The sequence below is a fragment of the Perca fluviatilis genome, chromosome 23 (assembly GCF_010015445.1).
Source record: "Perca fluviatilis chromosome 23, GENO_Pfluv_1.0, whole genome shotgun sequence".
Classification (NCBI taxonomy): Eukaryota; Metazoa; Chordata; class Actinopteri; order Perciformes; family Percidae; genus Perca; species Perca fluviatilis.
Window position 1 is genome coordinate 6,981,636 of NC_053134.1, and position 18,366 is coordinate 7,000,001.

Consider the following 18,366-nt stretch of genomic DNA (forward strand, 5'->3'; position numbering starts at 1 on the left):
TAAGACAGAGTTTTTATTTAAGATTTGAGTTTGAGGTGTTTATGGAACAATTATCACTCAGTACAAGCGCAAATAACACTGCTGGATTTAATCTTCATATGGTGTGAAGAAATGTGCGTGAGGCATTATTTTTTAATACTTAAACATATTAAGAGTAGCCTAACCATGTACTTTCTGCAGTCTGACTTCAGTTCACCACCTCACCATCTGCGTCGCCAATTCCTATTTTGTCTCCAAAATGTGCGTACGCATGGGTCAGAGTTTACGTGGAGGACCGCACATTCTCCCGTCAAGTTTGTTTTTTATAAATCACAACCCTTGCGTGGGAAGTGGCGTACGCACGTTTTCAGCCCCGTTTTGTGCGTACACCACGTTTATAAATGAGACCCCTGATCCGCGCAGTCTCCTCTTAACAATTGTTCTAGAGATGTGTCTGCTGCTAGAACTCTGTGTGGCATTCATCTGGTCTCTAATCTGAGCTGCTGTTAACTTGCGTTTTCTGAGGCTGGTGACTCGGATGAACTTATCCTCAGCAGCAGAGGTGACTCTTGGTCTTCCTTTCCTGGGTCAGTTTTTGCGACTGCACTTGGGGACACATTCAAAGTTTTCGCAATTTTCCGGACTGACTGACCTTCATTTGTTAAAGTAATGATGGCCACTCGTTTCTCTTTACTTAGCTGATTGGTTCTTGCCATAATATGAATTCTAACAGTTGTCCAATAGGGCTGTCGGCTGTATCAACCTGACTTCTGCACAACACAACTGATGGTCCCAACCCCATTAATAAGGGAAATAATTCCACTAATTAACCCTGACAAAGCACACCTGTGAAGTGAAAACCATTCAGGTGACTACCTCATGAAGCTCATTGAGAGAACACCAAGGGTTTGCAGCGCTATCAAAAAAGCAAAGGGTGGCTACTTTGAGGAATCTAAAATATAAGACATGTTTTCAGTTACTTCACACTTTTTTGTTAAGTACATAATTCCACATGTGGTCATTCATAGTTTTGATGCCTTCAGTGAGAATCTACAATGTAAATAGTCATGAAAATAAAAAGAACGCATTGAATGAGAAGGTGTCCAAACTTATATATATATAAACTGCACAAGAAGTAAGGAAATTTGTGTTTGGTAGATTATTTATCTGTGGTAACAATGCTTTTAGGCAATAAATCTTATCCCATTGGAAAGCCTGTTTAGTTCCCTTACAAATGGTGCCCCATTTGTAAGAGACATGCATTTGTGGGATGAGCAGCAGCGCTGAGTATGTGGGTTGTGCCCATGAAAAATTTGACAAATCTTCTCTGCCATTGCCAAACAGCTTATTCTGCCATTGACTCGTTTGGTGGATTGGATGATTGAAGTTTGAAGAAACAAGACATATTGGCAATTTAACAATTTATTCATTTCACAAACAGGAGCCTCAGTAGCATGTGGAAGAACCATACACAGCCACAACAGCCTGGCCCCTCCTCCTCATGCTGGTCACCAGCCTGGTCACACACTGCTGTGGGATGGCATCCCATTCTTCAACCAGCATTTGTCGCAAGTCAGCCAACGTGGTTGTGTTGGTCACTCTGGCACGAACAGCACGCCCAAGCTGATCCTACAAGTGTTCAATGGGGTTGATGTCAGGACTGCTGGCAGGCCATTCCATCCTCTCCACTCCCACGTTCTGGAGGTAGTCTTTGATAAACCCGCCCTGTGGGGGCGAGCGTTGTCATCTTGGAGGATAGAGTTCGGTCCCAGACTGTGGGGATATGGGATAGCCACTGGTTGCAGAATCTCATCTCTATATCTCTCTGCATTGAGATTGCCTCCAATGATGACAAGCCTCGTTTTTCCAGTGAGGGAGATGCCGCCCCACACCATCACACTGCCTCCACCAAAAGGTGTTACTCTATCGGTGCAGCAATCATCATAGCGTTCTCTCTCCACACTTTGATCCAACTGCTGTAGGCAGAATCTGGACTCCTCACTGAACATAACGTTCCTCCACATGTTCAGGTTCCAGTGCACTTGTTGCATATGTTTGGCAATGGCAGAGAAGATTTGGCAGATTTTTCATGGGCGCAACCAACATACTCAGCGCTGCTGCTCATCCCACAAATGCAAGTTTCTTACAAATGGGGCACCGTTTGAAAGGGAACTAAACAGGCTTTCCAATGGTATTTTGATTTATTGCCAAAAAGCATTGTTACCACAAATAAATAATCTACCATACACAAATTTCCTTACTTTTTGTATCTGAAAGATCTACTTGAGTACATTAACGAAGTATTTGTACTTTGTTTCTTCCCATCTCTGTGTGTGTGTGTGTGTGTGTGTGTATATATATATATATAAATATATATATATATATATATATATTATATATATATATATATAATATATATATATATATATATATATATATAAAAAATATATATATATATATATATATATATATATATAATATATATATATATATATATATATATATATATATATATATATATATATATATAAACAAAACAAAATGACCTATAATGGTGAAACACTAACAACATAAATAACTAAACCCCTACACTTGATAAAACATAACTCGTGCATGTGTTTTCATTTCTCCACAGACAATTATCAACCATGTCCAACACTGTGGCTCCGATGCTCTCTGTGTTCCCCAGTCGGGCTCTGGTCGATGAGAATTTCAAGGTGGTGGTGAAGAATCTGCCTCCGGGATGTCCAGTGACACTTCACTCCCTCCACCAGTGTGAGGACAAGTACTACTGGGAGGCCTACGGCCACTACACCAGTAATCACAGAGGAACCGTGTCTGGTGGGTTCTCTTCCTTTTTATCTCCTTAAACAAATTTTTTCACACAAAGGTGATGAAGTGATGGCATTTTATATCTGAAAGGTCAAAGGTCAACGTCTTCGTGACATCATAATATTCAATGCCATAACTCAGAAACAGAAGGGGAGACATTTGGTCGGATACTGAATTGGTGACACTGATAAGACTACACGCAATTTCGTTGTACATGACAATGACAATGAAGAACATTCATTCTATTCTCTTCTGTTCTATTCTATGTGATACTAATCTTGGGTGCCCACCTTGAAACGCTGCATTGTACTGTATATGTCTTCTGTACTGCCGGATTGAAGATGTGTCCATGTGTACATGAATCCATGTTTTGCCAAAAAATGCACTTAAAAGTTGTGGTAGGTGGCCCTTTTATGATGTCATTGGACAACAATTCCATAATAATCTTTCATCAGATTGTAATTCATTTGGGCTAGAAAACCAGACTGCTCCTGCACCTCCTCCTCATTTTAGTTAATCTGATGTGAGATCGGCCAATCACAGGTCATTTCAGAGAGAGAGCGCTGCTATTTGCTGTTCTGCGCATTGCCTGTGCAACAGAGAGGGGGGAGGGACAGCTGCAGGAAGAGGTCTCACTCTACAGAACTTCAAATTCTGCTGTTTTTTACTTTTATTCTACCCACTGCAGCTTTAATGACTTTTATTAAATTGCTTGGACATGGATGTAAACTGCAACTTGACTGGTTGGCGGATGCATACAACCGCCAGGTCATATTTTGAGTGTGCTGATGCCTGATGTGTGTAGTGAGCGGCCTCATGCCAAACCCATATACGTTCCTCAGATGTTTGCTGTTTGTGCATCACTTTACAGCTAATTTATGCTTGTTGAAAATTTTGTATATTTTGTTATGTTGACATTTTAATGCTTTTGTAGTTACAGATGATTTGAGTTTTGGGGGAACGTACACAGGAAAAGAAGCCATGGGTTTGTTGTGGAGTATGCGTCCCGTCCCAGGCAGCCGTGAAGGCCTCAGGTAATACATAAAGGGCTGTGAAGCTGCAGACTAGAGCTGGGCAATATCACCTGAAACACAATTGTCTTATTTACCTCTGGAATGATGAATGTTATCAGATAACCCCTGCACATGATTCTCTGTCCTCACAGTGGATCTCTTATTAATTATTTGTACTTAACCACAAACAGAAAACCCTGGATAACATTTTTGTTATATTCAATTGTTAACAACCCTCGTCAGAAATGTGAAAAAGGGAAACAGTTTACTAAAGCTCCAAACTGACGTCTTCAAATATATATATTTTTCTGACCAACAGTTCAAAAGCTCCCAAAAATATCAAGAGAAATCTGGGGATGTGGTGTTGGAAAGAAGTGAACTTACCAGACCTCTGTAGCCCGCTCCTCTTCTCTTCTGCAGGCTCAAGGCTACATTAGCCGCTGCTAACATAACACACCTGAATCTCTTGTCTCTCTGTCAGGTTGAGGAGGAGGAACGTCTGCAGCCCCCTGCTGGTCAACATCTCCGTCTACAGGGGACATGTAGTGGAGGGCTTCAGGGAGCAGGCTCCTCTGGCCTCGTCGCTCACAGAGAGATGGTACATGGCTCCAGGGGTCCAGAGGATCCAAATCAGAGAGAAGGGAGTGCGAGGGACTCTGTTTCTACCTCCAGGTACACGTGCATTACCTGAAAAACTACTTCCTCATCTTTTCTTCCTTTTGTTGGTCTTTAAAGAGACATTCTTTGTTAATTTTTGGGCATGATTTCTTTTTTTAATGATTAACAATTTCTAGTTAAACATGACACACAAAACATACAGTTTTTGTTATCACCATCCACCCAGACACAAAACAAGAAAAGATGACACGGTAACCACAATATTTGGGGCAGTGGTGGCCTAAGGGTTAAAGAAGTGAGTCAGATTGTCGTTATACTGGGCAGCTTTCAGGTATGAATGTGGAACTGACTCACATGGATAAGTCGGTTTAACAAAATATAATATAATCCAATTGAACACGTGTATAAATGACAACACCATAAATCCATCATACGTGTCTCTCTTCAGCACAAAGCTCCAGAAAACTCAGGTACTTTCCCCATTTTCAAGTTAAGACCTCCAATCTGGCAAACCGTTTATATATCATTGTTTCAAATGCCGCAATAAACAATTCTTCCAACCTCTTAAAATAATCTGTCTGGTTATCATTAAAGGTGCCCTGCCACACGTATTTCATTACTTTGTGGTAATGTCTGAAGTTCTACCATGGACTCGGTAACATTTTTTGTGGAAAAAATTGGCTACCTTGGTTACCTTGTTTCAAGCCATGGTATATAGAAAGCCTGCAGGAAGACTCAACCAGCTAAGCTGTTTGAATCTGATTGGCTAACAGCAAGCCAATGAGAGCCTGGCTGTCAGAATCCTTTACCCATTCCAACTGAAAAAAAAGACTGACCAGCTTTTGTAATTGGCCCGATTTCTCTGCTTATTTCTTTTCAGTGGCTAGAGCTGACAAAGGAGGTGGAAGTTCATTTTCACATTCACAACATAACACAAACACATATGGACCTAACGTATTTCAGAAAATGCAAGTAAAAACGGTTTTGTATGGCAGGGCACCTTTAAACTAGTCTGGACCCAGCTTCTTATGTTCTTATCCCAGTCCAAAAGTCTTTTGGCATGATTAATGAATGGTATCTTTAAAGTTATGATCTGTTTGTCCCTGCCTCAGGTCCAGGTCCCTTCCCCGGTATGTTGGATATGTGGGGGGGTGGTGGAGGGCTGGTGGAGTATCGTTCAGCCCTGCTGGGGTCTCATGGTTATGCTTCTTTGGCGCTGGAGTATTTTGCCCCTGGGGAGATGAAGTCGGCAGACTTCGAGTTCAACTATTTTGAGGTTTGTGTTGGTTATTAATATTCTATTCATATAAGTGTCAAATGCTAACCTCACATGTATGAATAATGAAGCCATTCTAATCTGATATACTTCTGTCAGAACAGAACAGAAGATGTAAATTACAAATTACCATATTCAAATCCCTGCTGCTGCTCATCGACCACGGTGGCACAGAGATTGGTCTGAAACTTACTAGTACTCACTAAGAGAGACAAACACACACACACACACACACACACACACACACACACACACACACACACACACACACACACACCCTCTTGGTGAAGGAAGTAGCTGGTAGAACTGCCTTAAAAAGTAAAAAGATAAATATTTTCTTAACTTATCTACTTCTGCACAGACAGCATTTAATATCGTGAAATACCATCCTCAAGTGATGCCGGACAAAGTTGGAATTTTTGGTCTTTCCCTCGGCGCTGTTTTGACCATTCTGTTGGCAGCGGAGAGCAGCGTTATCAAGGTGAGTGACACATGCAAGATATCTTGTTCCTTTTTATTTATCCTTGAATATGTGGCTGTTAAACCATGTGGCACATCGGGCAGGTTTAAATATTGAAAATCTGCAGAAATCTGGGCCCTGATAGCACACAGATAAATGTCAAGTGTCTCAGGGTGTATCGTTGTGTTTTGTTCCAGCCTTCCTGTTGTGTTTGTATCAGCGGCAACCACCTTTTTCCACGGGGGATGACCATCAAAGAAGCATTGAACATGTAAGTATTCTGCTATTCTGTCAGTAACATAAATACAGTACACAAAGTGTCACAGTTAGACTAGTCTCACTTTGCCAGACCAGCCACACGCTGCGGAGAGGAGGAGGGTCTGGCTAGTCCACACAGCATTCCAGGATAGGAGAAAAACGTGCTCTTGGTTATTGGCATTTCTTTAAACCAATCACAATCGTCATGGGCGGCGCTATGCTCCGCACGGAGCCGCTGTAAAATAGTCGTGCGAGAGAACACTCAGATTGGACAGATAGTCTAGCTAGCTGTCTCAATTTACCCTGCAGAGCTCTGAGGAGCAGTTAACCATAGTCCTCAGAAATGCACCAGAGTTTAAAATTCAAACACAAAGAAAGTGGAAGGTAGACATGCATCCGGCGAAATTTCTTGCGGTACCGGAGCAATCCCGGATGTGGAACGTCAAGGATATAGACTACAGTTGGACTAATGGGAAGAATTACTTGTGATGGCAGGAAATCTCCCAAGATACGCCTGGATGAGAACAACTATGAGATATGGCGAGATATGGGTCTACCGATTCCTGATGATCCCACACACAAAATAGACGTAAGTACACGTTGCACTCATAACACACAAGGATTACACTGTATTGATTTGCTTAAACAGATATCAGCCTTTTGTTGATCACACAGCACAACAGTTTCACAGTTGACTTGTAAACAAATTAATTTCTGATACTTGTAGGGGATTAGAGCCACTGTCCATAATACTGAATAGTTGCCTTAGCATCCTCCTCTTTGTCACCTCCACCAAAAACTCCAGTTCCACTCCCTTCCTTAGCTTTCCCGATGATCTTATTTAGTATTTTAGCATCGGCTGCTTTTACCCTCCTGCCCCAGCACACTACAGCGTAGAAGATGACACTGGCCTTGACAGAGTGAACCATCTGCACCATTATTCAGCAGAAGTTGAAAGATCTGAAGTTGAAAATACAGGCCGCTCTGGCCTTTCTTGTACAGAGTCTTATGGCGCTTACCCACTAGTACCAGCTCTAGGTGGCAAGAGTGATACCTTTATATAAATCTGATCCTGGAAATATCCGCCCTGTATCTATCCTTTGTTCAATATCAAAAATTGTTGAAAGGATTATTTATGAGCAAATAGACAGTTATTTAGCAGAGCAGAACCTTTTATTTGACTTTCAATCAGGCTTTAGAAAAGCCCATTCCACTGATACCCATCTGCTTTATCTTTCAGATTTTATTAGGAAATAGGTAGATAAGGGGAACTTTTGTGGCATGGTGTTAATAGACCTTCAAAAGGCCTTTGATACGGTTCAGTATGATATCCTTTTGAACAAACTCAAAGCTCTGGGATTTTCTCGTACATCTCTGCAGTGGGTGAGGTCATACCTGGTTGGCAGAGAACAGGTGGTAGATTAAATTAAATTAATGTGTGGCGTTCCCCAGGGGAGCATTTGGGGTCCTCTCTTTTTTTTTTGTTATAGGTTAATGACATGCCATCTGCCATAACTTGTAATTTGTTTTTATTTGCAGATGATTCAGCTATTTTAGTCTCTCATAAAGAGAAATCAGAGGTGGGAAGGTTGCTTAGTTTAGAGCTCCTTAACCTCAGTGCTTGGTTAACAGACAACAAGCGGTCTGTCCACCTGGGCAAAACAAAGTCAATTCTTTTTGGGTCCAGAGTTAAACTGAAAAAGTCTATGGGGTTTAGGGTAGTCGTAGGTGATGTTGAAATTACGGTCACTTACTTGGGCTGTATACTGGACAACAAACTATCAGGGGAGTTTATGGCCTGAAAAATTATCTCAAAGGTAAGCCAAAGGACTAAGTTCCTGGCAAGAATATCCAGCCTCTTAGATAGTAACACCTTGAAAATCCTGGCTGATGCTCTTGTTCAATGCCATCTTGACTATGCCTGTACTTCTTGGTATACAGGCACTACTAAAAGCCTCAAAGACAAGCTACAGATCTGTCAAAATAAACTGATCAGAGTGGTCCTTAAACTCCATCCTAGAACTCATCTTCTCCCTGACAATTTCTCCAGTCTTAGGTGGCTCAGAGTGGAGGAGAGAGTTTCCCAACTTAAACTCGGTTTAGTTTATAAAATAAGAAATAACCTGCACCCAAGTATTTATGTAATTACTTTTCAAAAATTAGTGATATGCATAGCTATTCCACCAGGGGGAGTTCCACAGATTACAGGCCCTGCTGTTTTAAGAGCTGTATGGGAAAGTACTATAGTACTTCCTATACTCGGCAGCTGTCTTGTGGAATGGCTTACCTTCCAACCTTAAATTTTTGAGCTCCTCCTACTTTCATTTTAAATCTTCAATAAAAAAAATGGTTATCAAGCCCATAAACAAAATCAAAAGATCCTTGAAGTACTAGGAATATTGTACTGTTGTCTGTACTGTATTGTCTGTTTATGTGTCTGCATGTCTGTTAGGGAATCTAGCCCTTGTTTTCTTGTCTACACACACACACACACACACACACACACACACACACACACACACACACACACACACACACACACACACACACACACACACACACACACACACACACACACACACACACACACACACACACACACACACACACACACACACTCAGTTCCTGCGGTTATTAGCGCATGCTGTCCTTTGTTGACTCCTTGTGGCAAAAGTGTGCCATCTCCCAGGAGACAGAACAGTGGAGATTCCGGTAACCTTTGTCCCAACCTCCCAGTTTCCATGTTGTGTTTTTGATTCTCGGCATGTGGCTGTTGACACAGCCAGAAGACAAATTTTGTTTCAAAAGAAGCTGGAGGCAGCAAAAAAAAAAACACTATTTAAAAATGGCAGGTTTGTTCAGGACGCCCCCGTCTGTCGCTAGGAATGATGACGCCGTGATTAGTGATGATTTTCTCCGACCAATCAGCAGTCCGCTGGTTTTACCTGTCGGCAGGTACCAGGGACCTTTTTCATAATGGAAAACCAAAAAACGTGAGTAGAGTCGAGGCGAGTTGAGCAGGTACCATGTAATGGAAAAACACCATTATTGTCTAGTGTGGTACATAAACTCCTTGACAGTGTCCACCTCTGTTCTCCTGATGCTGACTGGGTTTGGGCGGGTCATTTGCTTCCTAGAGTCCAACACCAACTGTTTATGATGTTGTGCTGCACTTCACAAAACTGTCCACCACACTGCTGCTGAGACAATTACAGAAAGTCATCTGAAAACTTCTGCAGGTAGCAGGACTGGTATTAATCACCACTCCCTTTGATCTGTATATTCCACTTCTCCCAGCCTTTTTGTTCTTGCGTTTGTGCAATTAAAATAGGGCCCTTGACTCATATTGGTTTATTCTACAAGCCCACATTAAAGTCGTTCTTTCTGGTCATTTCTTTCAAGGTGGGGAGAATAAACTGTCCAATTATGTTGGTGAACGGCCATGATGATCAGAACTGGGCCACAGTGGAGTCTGCTGACGATGTGAGTTAAGCCACCATCAAAGAACTGAAAAATAAAGGCTCAAATCTACTAACTCAGTTATGTTTGTACTAAAAATCGGGCTTGGGGGTTTCACACCTACTGTAAAACCACAGAACTGAATTCAGTTTGTGCTGTTTTGATTTGACCTTTGACCCTCAGATGGCCCAGATGATGCGTGCAGCAGGGAACCTGCACCTGCTGACCAGACTTCACTACCCTGATGCTGGACATCTGATTGAGCCGCCATACACACCTCACTTCAGAGCTACTAAGTTTGTAAAGGACACAAAAGAGAAAGGTGAGTTCTGCAGGGTCAAAAGACAAAAGAAAACACCACATAAAATATTAAATTAAGTTAGCTGTTCACACAAGACAGTAACGTGAGCTATGTTAAACGTCATTTGCTCTTACCAGTGTATCGCCATGTGTACTTCGTCCACAGCAATCCCACTAATTGGTCCCAAATTGTTCCAGTTAGATAGTAAACATATTCTTTGTAAATCTTTACAATCACTCACCGAAAGAACCAAGCAGGCCTGCCTTGTTGCACGATCCAAATATCTTTAAAACTTGCCATTTTCAGCAAATAGCTTACTAGCTCGAAGCTTGTTGTTTCCCAAAGCGAACACAGTTTTAGAACGACAACACACAGAGAGTGGAAGCGGAGGAGTTTGACCGCTAATAACATTTGAGATTTTTAATAAAAATCAATAACTATACTGTATATGGGCAGATTTTGTTGTTTTGGGGTTTTACAATCGCAAGCTGATAATTAGATATCTACTGGAGAGCTTGTTTTTAAAGGGGTGATAAAATGCAAAACTGATTTTACCTTGTCATAGTTGAATAATGACAGTTTAGTGGGTAACTAGGACATACCTAGAACCTCTAAATCCCATTGACACCTCTTTTCTCTGCAAATCTCACTATTTGAAACTGCCTCTGAAAACGGGCGAATCTCAACGAGCCCCATAGTTTACGTCAACTATTGCGGCTCCTCCTCATTTGGCTCTAGTCTGTGTTTGTCACGCCCCAACATTTGCATAGGCTACACAACTGACCTGAGATCAGTTAGTCTTCTGAATCTAGGTCGTGCAGATCTCAGAAAATGTATACATTGTTCATATGCTATTTTACCATTAAATTCACTTCTGAGACTTTTTTATGCAAGAAATCAACTATGTAGAGGTCAAATATGGGCCGTTTAACGAAAATGTATGTCTAATTGCAAATTTTGTCCGACTGTGTGTCGGACTTCAGAGGCCGGTGCTGCCTGTGTAGCTGCCTCGCCGCCCGGCCTGCCTTCCTTCACAGACCCCGGCCTGCTGTGAGGTAGATGGAGCTCCGTCACGGCTGGCAGCCCACAGCACCTCATACCCGCGCAAAGTCACCGTTTTGGGCTAATGAACTACGAAACGCCGCTGCTCTGACTGAGCTCCAGGGTCTGCAACTCCCCTCTTCCTGCTAGCTAGCTAAATGCCCGGTGTATGTGAGTGAAAGCACGGTCAGCGAGCTTGTTATGCCAGCATTCTCTTACCACAGGTTCCAGTTACTCTTTTAATGTGTGTAATTATAATGTGTTGAGTTATTTAAACAAACGATTGGGGAAATAAACGCCGCTTGTCCGCGAGTCTCATTGATAGAGCCTGCGGCTGGATGGAGCTCTATCAATGAGAGCTAGCTAGCCTCCTCTTAGAATTCCTCTGGAATTCACAAATATTCATTAACTTGAAATCGGACACCGTTGTTAGCTTTATAAAACATATAGTTACATGTTGTATAAGTTGCGTGACGAAATTCAAACTGTAAATATACTCGAATTACGACCAAAAATGAAGCTAACTAGCCGCAATCTGTACACATAGGATTGAAGGGACAGTCGCAGCTAACGAAAACCCTTACAGCGTCACAAATATTCATTAACTTGAAATCGGACACCGTTTTTAGCTTAATAAAACATTTAGTTAGATGTTATATAAGTGGCGTGACGAAATTCAAACTGTAAATATACTCGAATTACGACCAAAATGAAGCTAACTAGCCGCAATCTGTACACATAGGTTTGAAGGGACAGTCGCAGCTAACGAAACCCTTACAGCTCACAAATATTCATTAACTTGAAATCGGACACCGTTGTTAGCTTAATAAAACATTTAGTTAGATGTTATATAAGTGGCGTGACGAAATTCAAACTGTAAATATACTCGAATTACGACCAAAATGAAGCTAACTAGCCGCAATCTGTACACATAGGTTTGAAGGGACAGTCGCAGCTAACAAAACCCTTACAGCTCACAAATATTCATTAACTTGAAATCGGACACCGTTGTTAGCTTTATAAGACATTTAGGTATATGTTGTATAGCTAAGTGGCGTGACGTGTGTAACATGTGGTAAGAGATTGCTGGTGTAACAAGCTCGCTGACCGCGCTCTCACTCTCACACACGGGCCATTTAGCTAGCAGGAAGAGAGGAGATGCAGGCCCTGGAGATCTGTCAGGGCAGCGGTGTTTGGTAGTAGTCCATTAGCCCAAACGGTGACTTTGCGCGGGTATGAGGTGCTGTGGGCTGCCAGAGCTCAATCAGCTCACAGCAGGCCGGGGTCTGTAGAGGAAGGCAGGCACACAGTTTTACCAAATTTGCAATTAGCCATCCATTTTCATAAAACGGCCCATATTTGAGCTTTATATAGTTGATTTCTTGCATAAAAAAGTCTCAGAAGTGAATTTGGTAAGGAAACCTTGCAGTGTCTGGATTGAATATGAGATTCTGTCGCGTTTCTAATGTGTGTGTATTGGCGATTCGCTCAACCAATCAGCGCGCGTCTCTACGTGTGTGTATGGGGCTAAGGCTCAACCAAGCAGCGCGCAGCTCATCTAAATATTCATGACCATACCATATTTGGAAGAAAAGCTCTTGTTACAAATAGGGCCAAAACACAGGGATGCATAAGGGGCAATAAAATATCAACCAAGCCATTTTCAGCCCAACTAATGTTACATACCCCATTAGGAGACCATAAGGAACAGTGTGAAATACCCTATATAATCATTCTATCACCCCTTTAATGCACTTTAGTTTGGCTATCAAGTGGTACCGTACAAGTGCTAAATGTAAAAACAGGCAGAGCATCTATTATGAAGAAAAACTGCAGTCATTGCTTGCGGGTGGCACACATGTTTAACAGTGCTTACCCAAGACATACAGTAACATTATATCTGAAAGGAATACTATTTAGAATACCCTGATGTACTTTATTCTGCCTTACATATGCATTCAAATCCTCCTCTTCTCTCAAACACAACATTGTGTTCTCAGTGATATTGCTGTGGGGAGGACAGACCAAACCCCATTCAGATGCTCAGGAAGACTCCTGGAAGAATATCTTGGCTTTTCTGGAGCAGAATCTGTACTCCAGCCCAACTCTCAAAGCCAAGATGTGAATGACTACACAAGCACAGATCGCCAACGTATCACTGCTGGAACACAGAGTGTTGTGTGACTGGGCCATGTTAGTACATTAACACTACTGTTCATTGGTTCCTCACTGTGTTGACCACGTGCCTTTCTTCTGATCAGCTGAGGTTGTTCGTTTTGTTCAAATTGTGCCTCTTCATTCCGAGCAATACATTTTAGTTTAATTATCTGCAAGCCTCAACCTTTGACACAGTGGCGATTTCTTTAAGACTGCAAGGGAAGCTCAGCTTCCCTTAAAATGTCTACAATTTAATGGTCAAATATGTACTATTGTGTTAACATTTTATTGACTAAAATGCGTTAGAATACGTTCATCTCGAAGACGAGTTTGTTCACAATTGGCTGACTCGATTTCCTTCTCATACATTCCCGTAGCGCCTCAGTGCATTTCCCTGTTGAACCCATAGGCTACATTTAGTAAACCACTTTGTAAACTATTTCCTGGAGTGCTACAATCTCTATCATTATTTATTACCTTATATTCAGGGGTTAAATTGGGATTTGTTTCGCCTGGGAAATTATTTTTTGAAAAATAAACCATTAAATGGCACTTTTCTGGAGAGTTCTGTGCAAAGAAATGGAGAAATTGAGTCTTACATGATATGTGCAAAACTGCAAGGTTAAGAGCCTATACTTTCTATTGTTGTAGTATCAACAGGTATTAGGGCATTTAGCATTTACATTACTGTTAATCAGTCATCACTTGATTACACATTGTATTACCTTGTTATGATATAAGAAGTGACCCATACAATGTGCCAAACATAATGTGCCACAAGAGACAGTGCAGGCGCAGCATATGACAGTAGCAACAGTTGAGAAGATATGGGTCTGTGGTGATCAGGTCCACCTCACACAAACTTCTTCTCCCATTCTCTCTCTTTACAACACACAGGGCCAGCGATTGCTATAGGCGACCAAGGCGATTGCCTAGGGCGTCAAAAGTGCTGGGGTCGCCGTGTCGTCCTTAGGTCTACTTTTCATTAATAATAGAATTAGAACGACAAGCGAAATAAAACCTGTTCATTAAACATGATCATCCTAGGGCGCCCCCTCAGTCACACGTTTACTTGTCAACCTTTCATTACGCGACGTTTCCAGTCTACGGGTCAGACTTAAACACACGGAGCTCTGAAGCAGACCTGTGCGTCGCTTATTGTCCACTCTTGCTGTAGAAATAGAGACGAGCAGCTGCACAGACACGGAGCTGCTGCAGGTTTATAATGGACGCGCTCTGCTGTGGGTATGCTGCGGCAGATGTGTCCCTATTTCTGCGTAGTATTATGTTTCCACCTCCGATGTAGAGCAGCGTAGCCTACAGCCACTTCCCTAAACTGTCTCATTCAGAGACCAGCGTCCCAAACGGGGCTCTGTGTCTGTCAGAAGGTCTGACATCTACCGTATCAACAGAGCAATCACATAATGCACAGCAGACTATGGTGCAGATGGATTATTTACTGAAATATAGTGACTTTATTCTTGTAGTAGCCTATTGTATTATCACTTTATTTTTCTCACAATATCACAACTCCTCCAAACCTCAGAGAACACAGATGAGATATACTGTATTTTGAATGTGCACAAAGTTTTGAAAATGAGCAGAAATCTTGCTCAAACACATCTGAAATATTACAGTCCAGTGGTTTATTAATTCATTAAAATGAATTAATGTATCATTCAGGTGAATAATTTTAATATGCACATTTAAGGTGGTTACTTCCTCAACAAAAGAAGCAAAAGTGGGAAGAGTAAATGATGCCTAGGCTACATGTGTGCTGACTCCGATATAATTAGAAACATCGATCCAAAGGAGAATAAATAGATGAAAGCAATACAGAATGCCTGAGAGCCTTACTGCAAAATATTCCATGATGTTTTTATATTTGCATTGTAATCTATGTTTCCCTTTAGATAAAGATATTTCCAGTATAATTGATTCAGAAAAAGGTAAAAAAAAAAAAAAAAAGAAAAAAGTGCATAAAAATTCACTAGAATGCAGTAAATTAAGTATTTAATGCTCAAAATTTTCAGGGGGTGGACCCCAGACCCCCCCCATCATAAGTCACCATGCACACAAATCTGGAAACAAAACACTGGCCTTTGGTTTGCCATACCAGTTATGATTATACCAAATGTTAGTGCCATCTAACTTACATGGAAGCTAGAAACTAAAATGAACATACATTGCTACTCTATCGCTGACACAGCGCTGTGGAGATCTGGCAGTGCGAGACTGGGGGGGGGGCGCAAAACTCAATCTTGCCTAGGGCAACCAAAGGGCTAGAACCGGCCCTGACAACACACACACAAACACACACACACACAAACACACACGCACGCACGCACGCACACACACACACACACGGCACCGAGTGGGGCTCTCCGCTGCTCGGAGCCCTGCCGCTGGAGAAGATGCGACGGCGAGTACCAGTTCAACGGCTTGGTCAGCGACATGAACTCGTAGCGGCCGGTGGAGTTTCGGAGCACCGGGCTTCCACCGCTGCGAACAGGGTTTTTAGCTTTGGTAGACACACGGCGTTATGTAGGCCTAGTTGACCCGTAGTGGTGACTTGTCTGCAGTTCTGGGCGGGTTGTTGCCGTGTTCTGATTGTTCTCATCTCAGCTCCGCCGAGACAAAATAGACTTGCCATTTCAAAAATCTAGAATTTATTTTCAGAAATATCATGTTTTCAAAAGCATCACTTTCATCAAATTGTATGTGACATATTTAGACTGCAAGCAGGCACATCCGGACAAACTAGCGGGGGTTAGCGGGGGTCGCAGATAGAACTTTTGACGCACCGAAAGAACACGCACTTTTTATAGCCCCAGTGATGGTGAATGTAAACTCCCATGCTATAAACAACTGCACCAAAACATACTTATAAAAAAAAAGAATAAATCATTAGAGCCAGCCGCTCCATAATAATATAATATTCTGATGTAGCCAAACTTACTGTACCTACACTCCCTCCTGCAGCTTTGGTCTCCATCTCTGTTGCTTCTGGTAATCCACATTCAGACCCACAGCACGCTTGTTTTTCTGTGTTGGTTAGTTCATAGATTCGTTATCCATGTCATCTCTTCATCCTCCTCTTGCTCGTTTTGTTCTTCCTCTTCCTCATATTCCTCACCTGTCTCTCTCCCTGGTGTTCTGGCTCAGATATAGCGCTAATATGCTAGCTGTATTAGCGCTAATGCTAGCTGAAGCTGCACTTGAGTTTAAAAACAAATCAGTCAGTTTGCAGCATTTTTCAACGTCAGCCAACAGTGCTCTCTTATATTTCTCTCTCTTTTTCTCTGCCCCCCTTTGTGTCGCTTGATGCTTCGATTCATTTTTTTGTCAACAACTTCCAACCATAGCTTACAACTTCCAATTTTCAACTTCCAACCACCACGCTGTCGCTGACGCAGACCATAGACACATAAAGCCGCAGACGCGGTCGGGTCTGCTCGGGTCTACGGTACTTGATTCTGTCTTGAAATTCCCAGAAGGCATTGCTTCATTTTAACTTTTGCAAACAAATATTCAAATAAAAGAAATGCAGTTATATTTGTTTTATTTCAAACCATGCACTTTTACGTTTTTGAACATCTGATCTGAATAAATAATTCACAAAACAATACAGACTGATGTAAAAGTTCGTGACTGTAGAGGGTAACCATGACCGTGATATCGAGAGACTCATATGTGGTAGAAATACAAATCAGATTACGTTACCAATACGTGTGAAGGATACATTTGGCTATCGTTTGGCAAAAGAACTTTGTTATTGATGCTCGAAAGGGGGACGAGAGAAATTATAAGTGGCCGCATGGCTGTGACAATCATGCGGCTTTCTGATTGGCCGGCCGGCACAAACGGCCCATAAGGGCCCGCGGCGCCGCGGTTATCTGCCCAAATGCCAGATTACCAGTCCGTCACTGGTTGAAAGGTATAAAATCCAGATTAACAGATTTCTCGGAGTCCTCGTGTAGGCCTACCTGTTGGGAACGTGTGTCTAACTCAGTGAGTACTTTTGGTAAAACTGTTTTCTGATATTCTTTTCATTTTAAGACTGGTCCAAACATCTATTTGTCAGAAAATAGTTGATTTATTAAGTAATTGAAACGAGCTTCAGTGAATGTCACATGTAGCACACATTTACATTTTGTCCACTGCATAACTTAAGTGTATCTGGATGAGGCTCTGCATGAATGACTTCAGTATACAGGACCAGATAGATAATTATTCTTCATTCATTCTTTTTAAAGATTATTTTTTGGGGCATTTTAGGCATTCATTTCCACAGGACAGATGAAGACATAAAAGGGGAGAGAGAAGGGGAACGACATGCAGAAAAGGGCCGCAGTCGAACCTGCAGCAGCTGCATCGGGGAGTAAACCTATAGGTATGTGGCCCTGCTCTACCAGCTGAGCTAACCCAGCCACTTCATTCATTCTTTCATACAGTGATGGAAATATCCTAACTTTTTTTAAAGTAGCCTACTGTACTTGAGAATAAATCTGAGGTACTCCACTATATTTCAGAGGCAAATGTACGTCTTACTCCACTACATTTGTCTGGCAGCTTTAACCTTTCAGATTAATCAACAAATACTTTGTAATTGACCTCACAAAAGGTCAAGACTTTCTGCAACAAAAAAACCCAACCATGACTGGGATCGGAATGCAATGTTCAAAATAATCAAACCAAACGAACTGGATGTTAGGGGTCAAAAGTGTATTTGGATCCTGGCCCAGGACAGGTTCTGGGTGTGAAAGCTCCCTTACTGCATTATATTTTGAAGTGTTAGGTCTACCTGCCTCCTGCATTTTGTGGTTTCATCCACATAAATAAAGACGTTTTTGACCATAAATTGATGCATACAAATCAGAATGAAGGAAATTACGTCTTTGACGCTCAAAACAAGTATCTGGAACTGCATTCAAAATTTAAATGCAGTAAAAGTAGGCTACAGCAGTATAAA

General features: G+C 41.8%; 2 protein-coding genes across 5 annotated transcripts in view; both read left to right on the plus strand.

Annotated features, from left to right (window-relative positions):
• Positions 1-13,953, plus strand: part of LOC120553270 (peroxisomal succinyl-coenzyme A thioesterase-like) — a 19,257-nt gene extending 5,304 nt beyond the window's left edge. For all 3 annotated transcript variants that reach the window (XM_039791515.1, XM_039791514.1, XM_039791516.1), the window contains exons 2-11: positions 2,615-2,820; positions 3,746-3,845; positions 4,306-4,496; positions 5,555-5,718; positions 6,080-6,199; positions 6,376-6,449; positions 6,932-7,025; positions 9,839-9,919; positions 10,079-10,217; positions 13,238-13,953. In XM_039791515.1, coding sequence (XP_039647449.1) covers positions 2,628-2,820; positions 3,746-3,845; positions 4,306-4,496; positions 5,555-5,718; positions 6,080-6,199; positions 6,376-6,449; positions 6,932-7,025; positions 9,839-9,919; positions 10,079-10,217; positions 13,238-13,362 — 1,281 coding nt within the window. In that variant the 5' untranslated portion in view covers positions 2,615-2,627 and the 3' untranslated portion in view covers positions 13,363-13,953. The remainder of the gene's footprint in view (positions 1-2,614; positions 2,821-3,745; positions 3,846-4,305; positions 4,497-5,554; positions 5,719-6,079; positions 6,200-6,375; positions 6,450-6,931; positions 7,026-9,838; positions 9,920-10,078; positions 10,218-13,237) is intronic.
• Positions 1-18,366, plus strand: part of LOC120553268 (peroxisomal succinyl-coenzyme A thioesterase-like) — a 35,874-nt gene that overhangs the window by 5,229 nt on the left and 12,279 nt on the right. The gene's annotated exons all lie outside the window — the stretch shown is intronic.